Source organism: Xyrauchen texanus, chromosome 1 (genome assembly GCF_025860055.1).
Source record: "Xyrauchen texanus isolate HMW12.3.18 chromosome 1, RBS_HiC_50CHRs, whole genome shotgun sequence".
NCBI classification, from domain to species: Eukaryota; Metazoa; Chordata; class Actinopteri; order Cypriniformes; family Catostomidae; genus Xyrauchen; species Xyrauchen texanus.
The window spans coordinates 56963304-56980201 of NC_068276.1; the positions used below are offsets into that span (position 1 = coordinate 56963304).

At 38.5% G+C, this 16898-nt stretch overlaps 1 protein-coding gene across 3 annotated transcripts in view; it reads left to right on the forward strand.

Moving 5' to 3' along the window:
- Window positions 1-16898, forward strand: part of LOC127653757 (DENN domain-containing protein 5A-like) — a 62263-nt gene that overhangs the window by 19363 nt on the left and 26002 nt on the right. For 2 of the 3 annotated variants that reach the window (XM_052140555.1, XM_052140630.1), the window contains 6 exons: window positions 1344-1531; window positions 4432-4746; window positions 10597-10809; window positions 11116-11350; window positions 12960-13110; window positions 14249-14342. In XM_052140555.1, coding sequence (XP_051996515.1) covers window positions 1344-1531; window positions 4432-4746; window positions 10597-10809; window positions 11116-11350; window positions 12960-13110; window positions 14249-14342 — 1196 coding nt within the window. Of the gene's footprint in view, window positions 1-1343; window positions 1532-4431; window positions 4747-10596; window positions 10810-11115; window positions 11351-12959; window positions 13111-14248; window positions 14343-14615; window positions 14721-16898 lie in introns of all 3 variants that reach the window. The other variant, XM_052140710.1, reaches the window with a different exon arrangement.

Consider the following 16898-nt stretch of genomic DNA (forward strand, 5'->3'; position numbering starts at 1 on the left):
CATACTAAATGATGTTTTTTGAAAATGTAAAAGTGCAGAAAGTTTTCTGTGAGGGTTAGGTTTAGGGGTAGGGTTAGGTTTAGGGGATAGAATATAAAGTTTGTACAGTATAAAAACCATTATGTCTATGGAAAGTCCCCATAAAACATGGAAACACAACGTGTGTGTGTGTGTGTGTGTGTGTGTGTGTGTGTGTGTGTGTGTGTGTGTGTGTGTGTGTGTGTGTGTGTGTGTGTGTGTGTGTGTGTGTGTGTCTGTGTCTGTGTCTGTGTCTGTGTCTGTGTCTGTGTGTGTGTGTGTGTGTGTGTGTGTGTGTGTGTGTGTGTGTGTGTGTGAGAATAGTCCTATTTTTGATGGTTATGGTTGTGCTTAGAGTTTTTTTTGGTATTCTTGTCTCTCCAACAGTGTTCACAACCCACGGGTGCAGGGTGGAGACCTTATCGTCATGCAACATGAAAGTTTTAGTTGCCAACATGAGAATGCATTGTGTATTAGACACTCATTTTGCATATCTTCATAAAGAACTTTACATTATCAAGGACATTCTTATAAGAAAAATGTACATTTAAAAAATGCACTGCAGACTGTGTGTCTGTAAGCAATCAATCATAGTGTTATTTTTATAGTTGATACCACAATAATAGACTGCATGGAAAAACTAAAATGCCAAAATGTATGTTGACTTGGTATCTTTCTGTCCATCCAAAAGGAATCAGTACTGATTATTTCAACGACATAAATTTAAAGCATAATATATAAAACAACAAATAAAATACAGTCCAGGGGGTCATATTTACGAAAATGTTAGGCTAAATTATAATATATAAATGTTCTTAACTTTTTTCTTAGGTTAGAAAATATGAAGAAATTATAGTAAATAAGATTTTTGTTTTCTTAAGAATGTTTTGTGAATGCATTCCTTACTATTGGATATCTAGTTGACTTATATAGCATATGTAACTCTAGTTGGTCATGAAGTGCTTTGAACAAATGAATATCTTTCTGTATATCATTCAAGATTTGATGCGACCATACTGGAGTTCTTCTTCAAAAGGCTGCTCATTGTTGCATCCTGGTACCTTGTAAACACAACATTGTTTCCAGGTGCACACTGAGGATAATATCCGTTTATAATTTTCTTGTTTTCATTTCTATCTAAATAATTTGGTCCTGTAAAAAACAAAAACACATTTTCTCAGATGTGATTATACTGTCCATGGAGATATATAATCTGTATCGCTTTGTAAATGTGCATTTTCTGTTGTGACCATAGAGTCTTTCTCCAGCTCTGAGAATAACGTGAATGGGAATCTGAATGTGCTTGTGTCCTTTTCGTTGATCAGATTACCAGCGGCTGATGACTGTGGCAGAGAGCATCACAAACTTAATGTTCCCCTTCCAGTGGCAGCATGTGTACGTGCCCATCTTACCTGCTTCTCTGCTACACTTCCTGGATGCTCCCGTGCCTTACCTCATGGGTCTGCACTCCAACGGCCAGGATGACCGCACCAAGCTGGAACTTCCCCAAGAGGTGTGTGACACATACTCACTCATTCAGATCCAACCGTTCTTTCCTGGATGAATTCATGTTCAGTGATGACTTCATGTGTTTTTTCCCTTAAGAATAGTACATAAACCTTTGTGGTGATGGTCATAATGGTCTTTTTGGTCTCTTATGTCTCTCTATTGACTGCTAAAGTTGGCATGAAACAGAAGTTGCGACCAACTTTACTTGTGAGTGAAACGGTTAATCGAACAAGAACAAAATGTAGGGCAGGGATTTGAGCTCATCCATTGGTTATTGATTGGATTGTGAATATATGGGTGATGCATAGCGGAACGGTGGTAGACCTGAATGCGAGTTTGCATTGGACACACACACCCCAACCACCATCAGAGCTGTTTATCGGTGAAATTGAGCAGCGATCTCAACACATTTATGATCAAACTGACTACATAAATGCGCAAACACATTGCAGTCTTTGTTTATGAAGGGGCTGTAGCCGTCGATAAACAAGTGTTTGAAAGATAACCATATTTGAATGTTTTGAATCACAATACATTAAATATAAAGGGAAAAGAAACACTTACTCTTGCTGTGCATCCCAAGATAACTACATTAAAAATTATAAATAAAGAGGCATCCGAAGCGTTGTATTCATTAATGATCATCTCAGCAATTCAAGCGTGAATTGTCTCAAATGCAACTGCAAATTCGTCGTTATTCCTCCTCATTCGAAATGAAAATTCAAGCCAGCTGACCCGTAACCAAGGAAGTTTGGGTTAAGGAATGATAGTTTTGAAGGAATCAGACGAAAAATACACCTTGCCATTTTCACCAACATGCGTTTGGCGCTTCTTTCAACTCTAGGCATGGTTGTGGTATTTATAGAAAGGGGCGGGGTTTAAGCAGACTAAATGATTAAGCAAACGTCACCAGAGAGAAGTCTGTCGTTTCACCGGAAGATAGAGTTATGACGTTTTGATTAAAGATTACAAGGTCAAAATAAATAAATAAAACAGAGTTGATCACAATAAGATCAATAAGATGCCTTTAGAAAATTGATAGGGTTCGTTTTCATTTCATGCCGACTTTAATAGTGAAGCTTTATGCTAACATTATGCATTAACATTCCTTTCTCTCTGCCATGATATATGCTGAAATCCTTAGGCTACGTCCACATCGTTGGAGAAAAACACTGTTGAGGATTAGAGGCATAAATGTGGCAAAATGAATGCGTTTTCCAATGAAAATGTATAAGTGGCACTACCCTCTCATTCTGAATGATGTCCATCGTAAGTAGGGCTTGGAGATAAATCTAGAAAACCAATTAAACAATTTGATATTTTTCAGCCTTTTGACATAATTTGATTATATATCTTGATCTTTATGTTTCTATGAAATGGCTTCAGATTCATTTACAGTTAAACGTTGGGTTTCCCGAAGCAATAAGTAGAACGTTAGTAGCACTTAAGTAGTACTTAATCTCTAAGGCGCATTTCCCAAAAGCATCGTAACCTAAGTAGTTCATAAATTAACGAGAGCTTTGAACCGATCTTAAGTCCATTAAGGGCAATTAAACGTATCTTTCTGGCATTTTTCACAGTTTATCAAAGACAATGGGACATTTAATAAATTGTGTTAATATAGTTTGATCATTGGAAAGACATTGTAAAATATTTCAGAGGGTAAAAAATGTTGAAAAAATCGCTATGAAATCAATAGGCAGTCTCCGCAGTCTGCACATGCGACGTGATTGGTCTAAATTTATATTAAAGGTCAAAATTAGGTCTATATTAGGTATAAATTTGTTATATTAGCCTTCATTTATAAGCATAATTGTAATGGCAATAGAAAGACAACATGTTCTGATTAAACATATTATTTAAGAAGACGAATGTGAGTAATGTGACCAAGCAGATTAAAGCTTAAATTAATATGCCTTAAGCAATAATTAAAATATGGTTAACCGAGGAGATTAGAGCGAAAGTGTGCAATGAGAGATTTTCTCTCTCTCTCTCTCTCTCTCTCTCTCTCTCTCTTCATCCTCCTCTTCTTTCTTCCTTTAATGGCTGGTTCAAATCGGATCACCTATAGTCTTTTTACAAGGCAGTAACATCATGATGCATAATGGCAGTATGGCTACACCATACCTTGAACTCTAACCAGACGATCTGTTCATATTTAGACAGGTATATGAGTAGTTCAATACTGATGCTCATTATTTAATTCTGCTCTGTGTGCATTTGTTCAGTTTCCAGCCAAAAAATGTTAGGGTACGTGAGAGCCCCTGATGATTGTGTGAGCTTGAAGTACAGACATTTCAAAATAAGAGTCCCCAGCATATTTTGGGCTTGTTTATAGGTAAAAGTCTTGCGTTATGCATCAAACCTTAATTTTATTTCTGGTAATTGGGATTTTGGTTGTACAATAAACCCGCATCTGGGATGTAGCCTCGATGTATGTTGCCCCTCACTGTAATTAAAGACTAAAAAATGTTTTAACGTTCAGTAAATACATTTTGAAAATGATAAGCCGATTAATCGGTTATCAACCTTTTCCACCCCCTTAGTTACCGTTACCGACACAATCCACTATCGTCTGACATTTAATGCAAACTTCATGAAAGTTGCGAGTCATTTCTTTTTGATGCATACAAGCTTTTTGACTCATATCAGACATTGATAGCCAGGCTACATTGTTGATCTTATCTCAATTGAGTGTTTGAGTTCCTGTTTTTTGGCATACATGTATAAGTAAATGGATCTCAATTGAACATGCCTGTTTTTTATATAAGCTCTCTAGTGGTCAAACATTGATATCAGTATTAGCACAATGCCCACAAAATCTCTTACAAATCTCCTTTCAGAAAGTTCTACATGAATTAAACGCACAGATCAATGTTTTGAATGAATTGTTGTATCCCTCAGGCCAACTTGTGTTTTGTCGATATTGACAACCACTGCATTGAGCTACCCGAGGACCTGCCTCTGTTCCCCAACAAGCTGGAGTTCATCCAGGAGATCTCTGAGGTTCTGCTGGCATTCGGCATGTCTCCAGAGGCAAACCCTCAGTGGAGCAAAGGCCAAAGCAAAATCAGGGGGTTCCGCTCAGCTGACATGGTCTCAGACAAGCGCAATGGCAACCTGGCTGGCTCTCCGCTCAACTCGTTTCTCCTGAGAGAGAACCAAACCATAGCTCGCCTGCAAGCCCTGGTCAAGAGGACTGGAGTCAGTCTGGAGAAGGTGAGTGTGAAAATTAACACCAAAGGTATGTCAGAATATCTGTGATCACTAAGACACTCTGTTGAAGACTTCGAAAATACTATTCCACAAAACCAAAACAAAAAATAGTTTACCATCGGGGTTCCTTTGTCATACTCTATTCAACATACTGTTATTTGGGACTCACTCATCCTTATCTTGCATACTGTTTAGAACAGATAGTATGCAAATTGGGACCCGTCCATTATTAACACAGGAGTAAACTCCACCCACAGGCATTACATCACAGCACATGACCTGAGATCATCCATCTAGAAAAGTACATCCAGGCCTTTGCACACCGAATGCGAATTTCCGCTGCGATTTCTCACCATCTTTAAACATTTTGAATAGAAACAATGGATTCCTATGAGGCCATTCACACCTGTAGCGAACAATAAACCCTTACCAATAAAATAGGAGCCGGTGCAGATGCCAAAATCAGTGCAACTGGTGCCGTTAAAGCACCGAAAGCTGTTTTGACCACCGACATTAAATGCTGAAGGAACTCAAGGAAGAAATCCTGAACCAGTAGTGAGGACAAGCATTTTATTTGCATCAAATGAAAATAAATAAATTCTCATATGGGTTCTCTTTACATGTAAATTATATTGCTGCATCACTGCCTTGCATACCCTTTAAAAAACTCTCTGATCTTACGTGGATTGTCTAATGTATTTTATATTGCTGCATTTTTTTGCCATTGCATTTAAAGTTCTCCTATAGCTAATATAATATAATATATCGCGCCATCTTTGCCTGGATGTTTTTGTCTCTAATTCATTACGTTTAGTCCAGGGGTGGGGAACCTTTTTTCCATTAAGGGCCATTTGAATATTTACGAAATTATTCAGGGGCCATACAATTGCTTGCAATTTCTGATTGTGGGTTGAAATTAATATGCATTCCGTTACGTGCTCGCACACCAAAAACACTAAAAGGTCTATCTATTATACAATATTTTGTGTTATTATCATTTAATGAATTGAATCAAGGCCATTTTTGCTTTTCAAATTATTTCTCAAATGGCCTCACGGGCCGGATAAAAGGGTTTCGTGGGCCTTATATGGCCCTGAGGCCTGACGTTCCCCACCCCTGGTTTAGTCCTTAATGCACACTGTTACAACCATCAAGCATCGTTTCTTCAAAGTCGGACATCAAAATCCTCTGCTGTGATCCATGTTCCTGTTATTATGCATAATCCAAAAGTTTATTTGAGAGGTGTTGTGGAGAGTGTTTGTCAGAAGTTTAGCTGTAAAAACGAATGAAATACCGGTCATTTACATTTACATTTATGCATTTGGCAGACGCTTTTATTCAAAGCGACTTACAGTGCACTTATTACAGGGACAATCCCCCCGGAACAACCTGGAGTTAAGTGCCTTGCTCAAGGACACAATGGTGGTGGCTGTGGGGTTAGAACCTGTGACCTTCTGATTAACAGCCCTGTGCTTTAGCCACTACGCCACCACCACTTTGCGTGTCACTGAGCCTCACCGCCGCTCTGGCGAAACTCACGGAAGAATATAAATGAGCAAGCATGTGATAGTGAATGCAAAGTGCTCCAGTTTCACATCCAAGTGCTTCCAGGTTCATCCACGCAGTGTTAATGACACCAAGTGACACAGGAGGAGATTCACGTTTACTCTATTCCTGTGGAGTGATGAAATGATGAAACAAATTCTCAAAGGTTTTGCTTCATGACAAGTAAGGGCTTGCGACTTTAATCAGAGCATTAAAATAACATGTGAAAATTAAGAATTTTGTACAGAAATCATTTACTATTGCGTAATATAATAATATATATATATATATATACACACACACAGTATAAACATAAAATACTTTTGAGTTCATAAAACTTTAAATTGACCAAAACTAAAGTTGACTCAAAAGAAATACATATTTAAGTATTTAGATATATTTTGATATTTAGAACATTATTTTTCGTCATTCGTAAGTTTTTAAATCCTTAAAAGGAAATCATATATCCCTAATTTATTATTTGATTTATATGTTTCAATAAAAATGACTTCTTAAGGTGTATGAAGCACACATTCAGTACAGCCCCAGAAATGGTTCATAAACAAGTTTTACTCTTTAGCCCCATTTATGTGTTGCAGAATGATCATTATGATAATAGTAAAAGCCTATGGTAATGTATGTTATATTTATATTCTAAAATAACAAAATTAGTTTGATAAGTTAAAATGGTATATTGTATATACTGTATTTATTTGTTGAATACAAATGGGCATAATGCAGCCTTATACATGGGTTTAATGACTGATATTGAATCGGGAGGTCTGTGGCAATGTCCAGCTCTAATTTTTGCCTTTGTATCACGTTTTTTTAATAAACAACTTTATGGATCTTAAGTGTTTTTTTGTCAAATATAAATAATATTAATACTATTGCTGTGACTTGCAGTGAACTCTGTATTTACTGTATGTCTTTGCAGCAAAATGCCTTTGTATCATTATGCCGTTATTGCTTTGCTATCATTACAGTCATTGACAGCAGTTAAGTTCTAATAGTAATTAAGTATCTAATAATGAGTCAGAGTAATGATGGGTTTTGTTGGTTGAGATTTCTGTTTTACTGTGTGCATTATGGTAAATGGTAAATGGTCTGCATTTATATAGCGCCTTTTTTAATCTTAGAGGTTACCAAAGCGCTTTACACTGTGTACCAATCACACACACACACACACACACACACACTCACACTCATACACCAGTGGCGGCAGAGCAGCCATGCAAGGCGCTAGCCTGCCATTGGGAGCAACTTGGGGTTCAGTATCTGAATTATATAGACCCTTGAAGCGTTTAAATGTCGTCATTTTCAATTCGTAACTTGAGGGTTTTGAGCAAATGTACAACACAAGTAGATGTACATGACAATAAGATACAGTCAAATATTTGTATTAACAGTCATCAAATTTACTAGCAATATGTCAGAAACATCAAGCCTTATTGGTTCTTGCATCTCATGACCAAAAATCTTGACACAGGAACCAATGAGATTTTATATTAGTGATGTGTCGCTGTATATCGCTATTTGGTTGTATGGCTTCAGAAGACTTGTAAAATAGTGCGCGAGTCGTATCAAGATTATATAGAGAAAAAATAAATCCATTTGTTTTCCGTGGAAGAAAATAATAGTGATACAGGTTTGGAATGACATGAGGGTGAGTAAACAAAGACAGAAAATGTAAAGTTTTGGGTGAGCTATCCCTTTTGGTTTGTTCCTCTCTTCTTTTTTTTGATGCTGTGGATTCTTTCAAAGGAAACAGGGCTTTCTCACTCTGCTTTTTCATCTGGTTTTTCTGAGGATTTGCTTTGAAAACGGTAATTTCCTTTTTGATTTGAACAATAACTACAGCAGTGATGGCCGCTCCTTTTTAAAGAATGAATCATTACAGTGTGGGCAACAATTATAATTACTGTGTGGGCAATGAAAGGATGAACAAATGTCTGTTGAGATGGGGACGAGATGTTCTGAGTCGCAGGATGCTGAGGTCTCGCTCGATGACAAATAAAAGCACTCTGAAATCCAGAGATTGATCCCATACTCATATTTAAGGCACCTTATGACAAGACTAGAGAGAGTTTGTGCATTCACCCCTATTTCAAGGCCATGGCTTGTCATATCAGTACAGCTGGACTATTTATTTCTAGTATTTTACAGTTGTTTATTTCTTCTGCTCTATATGGCCAATTGCTCTGTATGGTTATGTTCCCTTGGGACTGAGCGTAGTTTACCATATAAATCAAAGCAGATTTGTAGACTTCCTTTCCCAGCACTCCCAGCTCTCCAAGATCAGCTCCAAAAGCTGTGCTGATATTTGCTGGCAGATTTTCCCACCCTCTATCTCTGCCTGTTAACTCCTTCCTCTACCCTCAACTCCTTTTCACTGCATCCGACAGACGATAGACTGGAAATAAATCATTTCCAATGGACAATCGGACGGGGGCTGCATGGAGTTCCGACCAACTGCGGATACATAATGCTCGAAGTATTTCAACTTGTGCGACTAGACCGTATGCGACCGCCAAACCTGATGTGATGTATTTATTCAAAACTATCAGGGCAAAGTGAGAAATATTAACCTAAACTTTATTTTAAATGCCTGCAACTTTTGCATGTCAGAATGGATTGTTAATGTCGCAAAAACATTACATAAATATATATTTTTTAATGTCAGTAAATTTGGGATTAAATGTGTACTTTTGTTGTTTATTTCTGCACAGGCAAAGCCGTCATATTTTATATTATATCCATGCATCTCTACTTCCTACTTGCTGAATTATTGTTAATTATTAACATTAATTTTTACAACTATTAGTGCTGAACAATTTAGACCAAAAAATCTAATTGTGATTGTGGCAGACCTCTGCATTTCCTAAGACGGAGGAAGCGGGAGCCGGGTGAACAATCCACGTAAAACACTTTATTGCACCACTTTACAGTGTACATCAAACACTCTAACGTGGCTGCTTTCCTGCAGAACCAAAACATATTGCTTTTCAGCATTACAACACCAACACAGACACACACACACAAGACTGCTGTGTCTCTCTCTCCCTGTCTGCTGCTGTCTCCTCTCCTCAAGTACTCCCGCTGCTCCTCACTGGAACGCGAGACCGGTGTGGCGCACAGGTGGAGCTCGTTCACCACTTATCTCTCCGATTTCGCTCTGCCCAGATGCCACTTGGTTACGCCCTGTGTTATGATTAACGTAAAAAAAACCTTATTGGGGGCCTTGGTAGCACAGCGAGTAAAGACGCTGACTACCACCCCTGGAGCCACGAGTTCGAATCCAGGGTGTTCTGAGTGACTCCAGCCAGGTCTCCTAAGCAACCAAATTGGCCCGGTTGCTAGGGAGGGTGGACTCACATGGGGTAACCTCCTCGTGGTTGCTATAATGTGGTTCTTTCTCGGTGGGGGACGTAGTGAGTTGTGTGTGGATGCTGCGGAGAAAAGCGTGAAGCCTCCACATGTGCTATATGTCTCCGTGGTAACGCACTCGACAAGCCATGGATTGTGGATCTCCGTGGATTGACGTCTCAGATGCAGAGGCAACTGAGATTCGTCCTCTGCCACCCAGAATGAGGCAAGTCACTACGCCACCATGAGGACTTACAGCGCATTGGGAATTGGGCATTCGAAATTGGTGAGAAAAAGTGGAGAAAAAAAAGAAACGTTTATTAGCCTCGTGTGCTTTGAGTATGTGCATTACACAACAGAGAACAGCCTGTGCACAGACATTATGCACGCCGAGCAGCGCTTGCAGATTATTTATTTAGTTCACATGCCTTATGGTCTGATTATCGCACTATGTCATATTGCTATTTCGATTTTATTTCGATTAATCGTTTAGCCCCAATAACTCTAAAACAGTATTGATAATATTAAATTATAGTAAATACTAATTGAGTATTAATCACACATTTAATTAAACTCATTCCATCTACTCAACAAAATCACTCTAATGTCATTCGGGGGTTTGATAGCTTTCTCCCTTACAACAAATTCAAACCATTGCGAGCAAATTGACTGTTCATCTAGGGGGAGAAATATGACAATCGTACGTGAATGTAGGCTCTATAGATCCCTTATCCTCTAGATATTTTTCTAGAATTTGATGCAACAAGTTTCCAGCATCAATACATTTTTCTGTTGTCACTGATAACATTTTGCACCAAGCTACAAAATCACTAAATATCATTTAGAACATATTAAGGGGATCTTGCTAATTTAAGTAAAACGTTTTTGTCATCATTCACCCTTGTACCTTTTTATAAGCTTATTTTTGTGTGTGTTCATCAGTTGGATGTAAAGGAGGACACTAGCACTAAGGATTCAAAAGTGCAGTGTGAGGAGGAGGAGCTTAAGATGCATCAGCTGAATATTCGGGTGCGAGAGGTCTTTGCCAACCGCTTCACACAGATGTTCTCTGACTACGAGGTCTTCGTCATCCAGCCCAGTCAAGACAAAGAGTCCTGGTTCAGCAACCGTGACCAGATGCAGAACTTTGACAAGGTGATGCTTCATTATACATTTAGGAATTTCCTGCTGGTAAAACCACATTATAACCGTGTAAGATGATCAAACCAAATGGTTACTGGTTTGCCGCTGTTCCAAGATGGTCTTGCAGGTCGAAACCTGATCCAGCTAGACGAGCTTAGACCAACTAAAGACCATGTTAGCCATCAGAGCTTGGTTTTATTAAGATTTTCCAGTACAGCTGGGTGGTCAACTTTTGAATGGCCTACGATGTTAATACTCCAAAAGTAGCTTCTTTTGAGCCTTATGGTTTCCATCATTAATGAATTGTGCCCACTGCAGGCCTCCTTCCTGTCGGATCAGCCCGAACCGTACCTGCCCTTCCTCTCCCGCTTCCTGGAGACGCAGATGTTTGCCTCTTTCATCGACAGCAAGATCCTGTGCCACGATGACGAGGACAAAGAGCACACACTGCGAGTGTTTGATTCCCGTGTCGACAAGATCCACATGCTGAACATCAGGACGCCCACCCTGCGTACCTCCATGTACCAGAAATGTACCAATACCGATGAATCAGGTGAAACAGCTCAGGTCCGGTGACTAGTCTAGTTTTGAAATGGACTAATTCAGGGAAATTGCATGCGGGATGCCATGCCAAGGGCAGACCGTTGTCTCGTCTAGCATCATATAGTCTCACTAAAATGCAGACTGGCACAAAACCGTTGAGATGAATAAATGTAGAAATAAATATTGGAGAAAAAACATCTTTTGGTCTCCTTTTCAATGTCAGATGATCAATTTATTGAGGGGAATGCTGTTAGATGTACTGTCAATGAGTTTAGATGTACTGTCAATGAGTTTTATAAATTTTTATATAATTTTATTGCGATTTAAACCACACATTATGTTGCAATTTTCTTAAAGGTTGCAATGTCTTTAATTGGCAATGCCAATTTTTACTCTCATCAGATTATAATGGACCTTGCTTGCATGTATTTTTCTCTTCAAAAGTGAATGAAGCCCTGAGGATCATTTTGAAATGCCATAGTTCAAATGGGTTTCTACATAAATCAAACCTGTCATATGCATAGGTTAAAATGGAAGCATGTATTGATTGTGACTTTATTTTTATTAATATGTGACCTTTATATTTCAGATAGACTACTCTTAGAATATTACAAAGACGATCTGGTCACTCCTTTGACACATCATTAATAAGGAAATCTATAATTTTTTGCTTAGTAATCCATAGACTACTAAACAGTCATGGGGATTTCCTCATCCTACGTTATGGTTTGTTGAGTTAAGTGATTTAAATGGAGATATCATCCATTAGCTGTGCTGATATAAATGAACAACTCAACTCAAGCATAGCAGACAAAGCCATCAGTGCTCTTGAAATGGAAGGAGATGTTATTATAAACATCTGAATTATGCTTGATTAAAAGATGTATGTGCAAGGAAACCCATTTAACACTTTAATGCATACCTCAGGTCTTTAGAAACCTGGGACATCATTCCACCCCCTATACATTTGTACCTTGTCCAATTTTTTGGAGTAATGCCCACACCTCTTTAGTATTCGTCAACCTAAATTGTAAAAAAAAACTTTTTTTTAATTGAAGTGGTGAATTATCAGTATCCCTTATGCGTGTTCACATACTGTACATATACTGTATTACACATGCTATTTCTTACTAAAGATGGCGCTAATGTTACAGTGATTGACTTGATATACATTTGGCATTGCCATTTAATGAAGCAGCAACGTGGAAGTAAACTATAGCAAGTGTAACATATGAACAGCTTGATATGACTGTTGTCATTTGGGTGTACTACTGAAATGAAGTTGTGCATCTATTTAGACTCAAAAAGTTCCTGAGAAAATACACATGTAGCCTATGTCTTATATTATGTGTAGCTCAGCCAGTTGCATCTCATGAAAGTAATGAATCATGTTCTGTATTTGTTGCATCATCTCTTTGATATATTAAAACGAAAACCTCATCAGAGGCTTGGCTGTCTTTTTAATTGTACCACATCACTAACTCGCACTCCTCCCACCATGTGGGTTTCATATCACCGTGACAGGAACTTAATTTCTTTTGTGTCAACATATGGGCTTTTGGTGATTCATCAGCAATACTTGTATGACGCATTGCTCCCTGTGGTGTGTGTTGCTGTAGAAAAGGCCATTGAGATGAGACTGTGTAAGATCGACCACACGGCTCTGCATCCCCACCTGCTGGACATGAAGATCGGTCAGGGCCGCTATGAGCCTGGCTTCTTCCCTCGCCTGCAGTCTGACGTGCTCTCCACTGGACCCACCAGCAACAAGTCAGTATGAGTCTCTGGCGTTATCCTGGATGTAATTAATTAATTACAGAAAGGCTCACCGATGAAGCTGACATGTTCGTCATCCTTTATTGTTCCTAGACCAAACTATACCCTTATACCTATACAAAATAAACTTAAGCATTTCTTATGTAGGATGCAATGGATCACATTAAGACATGAAATTAGAACTGCATGTAAGAAATCGGTTGCCTGAAACAATGATGAATCAAACAACCCCTAACCATTAAGTAGCTCTAAAATCAAAGAGAAAGTGTTGGTTGATTTAAATGTGACACCTTTAATTTCGAGGTCCAAGTTATGGCTAAAAATGCTAAATGCAAGCTTATTTGTTAACTGACATTTTAGCTTACCAGCCTTTTTCAAGGCACATTTTCACCACAATGGAGGATAAACATAATAGAGCCAATAAATAGAGCATTGTCTCAACAATAACCATTTTTTTTAACATCAGGTTTTTGAGATACGCAAGATTTTAACCACATGAAAAAAAACATGTGACATGTAAGCTTGCATTTTGAATTGTAGAGTTATATATTTTTTCTGCCGATATAAAATTAATCAACAAAGTGAATATTGCTATGTTTTTATTGCTCTAAAATGTTTTAATAAAAATGTATGTAGGCAAATACACTGACCAGCCACAACATTAAAACCACCTGCCTAATATTGAGTATGTCCCCCTCGTGACACCAAAACAGCACCAACCCGCATTCACAGGATGCTTCATCTACAATGTGCATTAAGGCAAGGAAATGTGTGTTGTAGCAGTTTCCTTAATGATCAAAACACATGTTTTATTTTTTGGGTGGTTGGTTTTTGGTTACGTTCTGCTAAAAATTTCATTCGTTTTCGGTTTTCGTTCCTTGAACTGTTTTTAGTCCATGGTTTGTGATACCTATGCATTTACTAACGTTAACAAATCTAAAGTTGTTATAAAATGCTACCCAACTTTTGTTCCAGGATAAACAAGAAACATGTTTAACTTGGGTAAATCAAGTATTGACGCTTTGTTTCATAACCCCAATGCAATGCAGTATACTTGAGATTTTCTTGTTGTTTAAAATGCATACATGTGCTTTGGGTGTTATAATGTAAATTTGTTGTTGTGTTGTGTTAGATGGGTGAAGCGCAGTGCACCAGCACAGTGGAGGAGGAGAGACAGACAGAAGCAACACGCTGAACATCTTTATCTGGATAATGACCAGAGAGAGGTAACACTGTATTTTGTTGCCCGTCTTAACATGTTTCTCCTGTTGTTTTCTTTTAATGTAGTTTGTTTTTGTCATGTTAGTCTCCAGTTTTTCTAATTTTCTTCATTCTTTATTTTATTGTCCTTTGTCATTGTTTACAGTTCCTTTCATAGCATGATTAATGTGTTTTTTTTCTTCCTGGATTTCTTTTTTTCACTCCTGTCTGTCTTTTCTGGCTGCCTTATACACTGCACATCTCTCAACACACACACACATATGCACACACACTATCAGCACGAGGCGAGTCTGTTTTCTGAGCTTCAGCTTCTGCTGGCTCTGGACTACTACTGGTTCTCACAGTCCTTCAGGCCCTGTCTGAAGTCCGTCAAGGTGGATGTGGTATGTGCTCGATGGGAGAATAAGCCTATTTCAAAATGTGAATCTCAAACATGCACACTTTGACTTTCTCCCTGCTGTCCCTCTCTTGAATGCTTAGTCAACATGAAATCAAACATTTATGTAGGCCTAGTTTTAGGCTACAGGTTTAGGCACTTTTTACAATCCAATCAATTTCCGATGAATAAAAAAACTAGCTCTATTTTCTTCTTCTTTGGGACACAAGTAAAACATTATCAAACATGATTTAGTGAAAATAAAAATATTTTTTATTGTTTTTATCTTGCTTTAAAAATCTAGAATCTACTGCCATTCTTTTGTTGAAAGTTGTACATGAAACTGGTGTTGATCGGGTAGAATTCAATGAAGCTGTCAGCGGAGGACATGTGAATCGTCTATTTCTCACACTAGAGACTCTGATGTACTTCTCCTCTTGTTTAGTTGTACATCTGGTCTTCCACATCTCTTTCTGTCCTTGTTAGAGCCAGTTGTGCTTTGTCTTTGAAGACTGTAGTGTAATTTCACGCATTGTATAGCCTTCATTCCTCAAAACAATTATAGACTGACGAGTTTCTAGAGGAAGCATTTTCTTTTTTTGCCATTGTTGACCTAATATTGACCTTAAGACATGCCAGTCTATTGCATACTGTGCAACTCAAAAACAAACACAAAGACAATGTTAAGCTTCATTTAATGAACCAAATATCTTTCAGCTATGTTTGATATAATGGCAAGTGATTTTCTAGTACCAAATTAGCAATTTAGCATGATTATGATCAAGAATAAGGTGTTGGAGTGATGCTGCTGTCTAGATTTTATCAAAAATTACTTTTTTCAAGTAGTGATGGTGCAGTTTTTTTAAATCAGTAATGTCCCGACTATACTTTGTGTTCAGCTGAATGACACTTTGGTGAGTTAAATGACCAATTTCCTTCCGAAACAGCAAAATCTGTATTATTATTCCAAATTTTTTGCAAATGTGTTCAAATGAAAAAACTGAAGACTCTGAAAGTTTGCTATGACACTTGAAATTTAGCTCTGGTTCATCCCATTTCTCTGGATCATCTTTGAGATGTTTCTACACTTTGATTGAAGTCCACCTGTTGCAAATTCAATTGATTTGACATGATTTGAAAAGGCACACACCTGCCATGAGGTCAAAGGAACTACCTGCTGAGCTCAGAGACAGGATTGTGTAGAGGCACAGATTTGGGGAAGGCTACAAAAAAATTGATGCCGAATTAAAGTTTTCCAACAGCACAGTTGCCTCCATAATTCTTAAATGTAATAAGTTTGGAACAACCAGGACTCTTCCTAGAGCTGTTGGGAGAGAAGGGCCTTTGTTAGATAGGTGATCAAGAACCCAATGGTCACTCTGGTTGAGCTCCAGAGATCATGTGTGGAGATGGGAGAATCTTGCAGAAGGACAATCACTGCAGCACTTCACTGATCTTGGCTTTATGGCAGAATGGCCAGACAGAAGCCTCTCCTCTGTGCAAGACTCATGAAAGACTGCTTGGAATTTGCAAAAAAGCACCTAAAGGACTTTCAGACAGAAACAAGATTCTCTGGTCTGATGAAATGAAGACAGCCTCAATTCCAAGCGTCATGTTTGGAGGAAACCAGACACTGCTCATCACCCGCGCAATATCATCCCAACGGTGAAGCATGGTGGAGGAAGCATCATGCTGTGGGGCTGTTTTTCAGCGGCAGGAACTGGAGGACTGGTTGGGGTTGAAGGAAAGCTGAACGCAGCAAAATACAGAGATGTCATTTATGAAAACCTGGTCCAGAGCGCTCAGGACCTCAGAACTGAGGTTCAACTTCCAACAGGACAATAACCCTACGCAAACAGCCAAGACGGTGCAAGAGTGGCCCAGCCAGAGCCCGGACTTGAACATAATTGAACATCTCTGGAGAGACCTGAAAATGGCTGTCCACCAACGGTCCCCATCCAACCAGCTTGAAAGGATCTGCAGAGAAGACTTGGGAATGTGTCATTCAATGTGTCACATTACAGAAGTAAATTGGGGTTGCTAGGGTTGCAAATGCAGTTTCATGTTGACTAAGCCCACATTCCCGTAAGCATCAGTAGCTCCCTTTTTCAAAATAAAATCCCTGCTTTTGTACCTTTTATATGTCTTGTGAATCATTCAGTGGGTTGTTCACCTAAGAATTTAA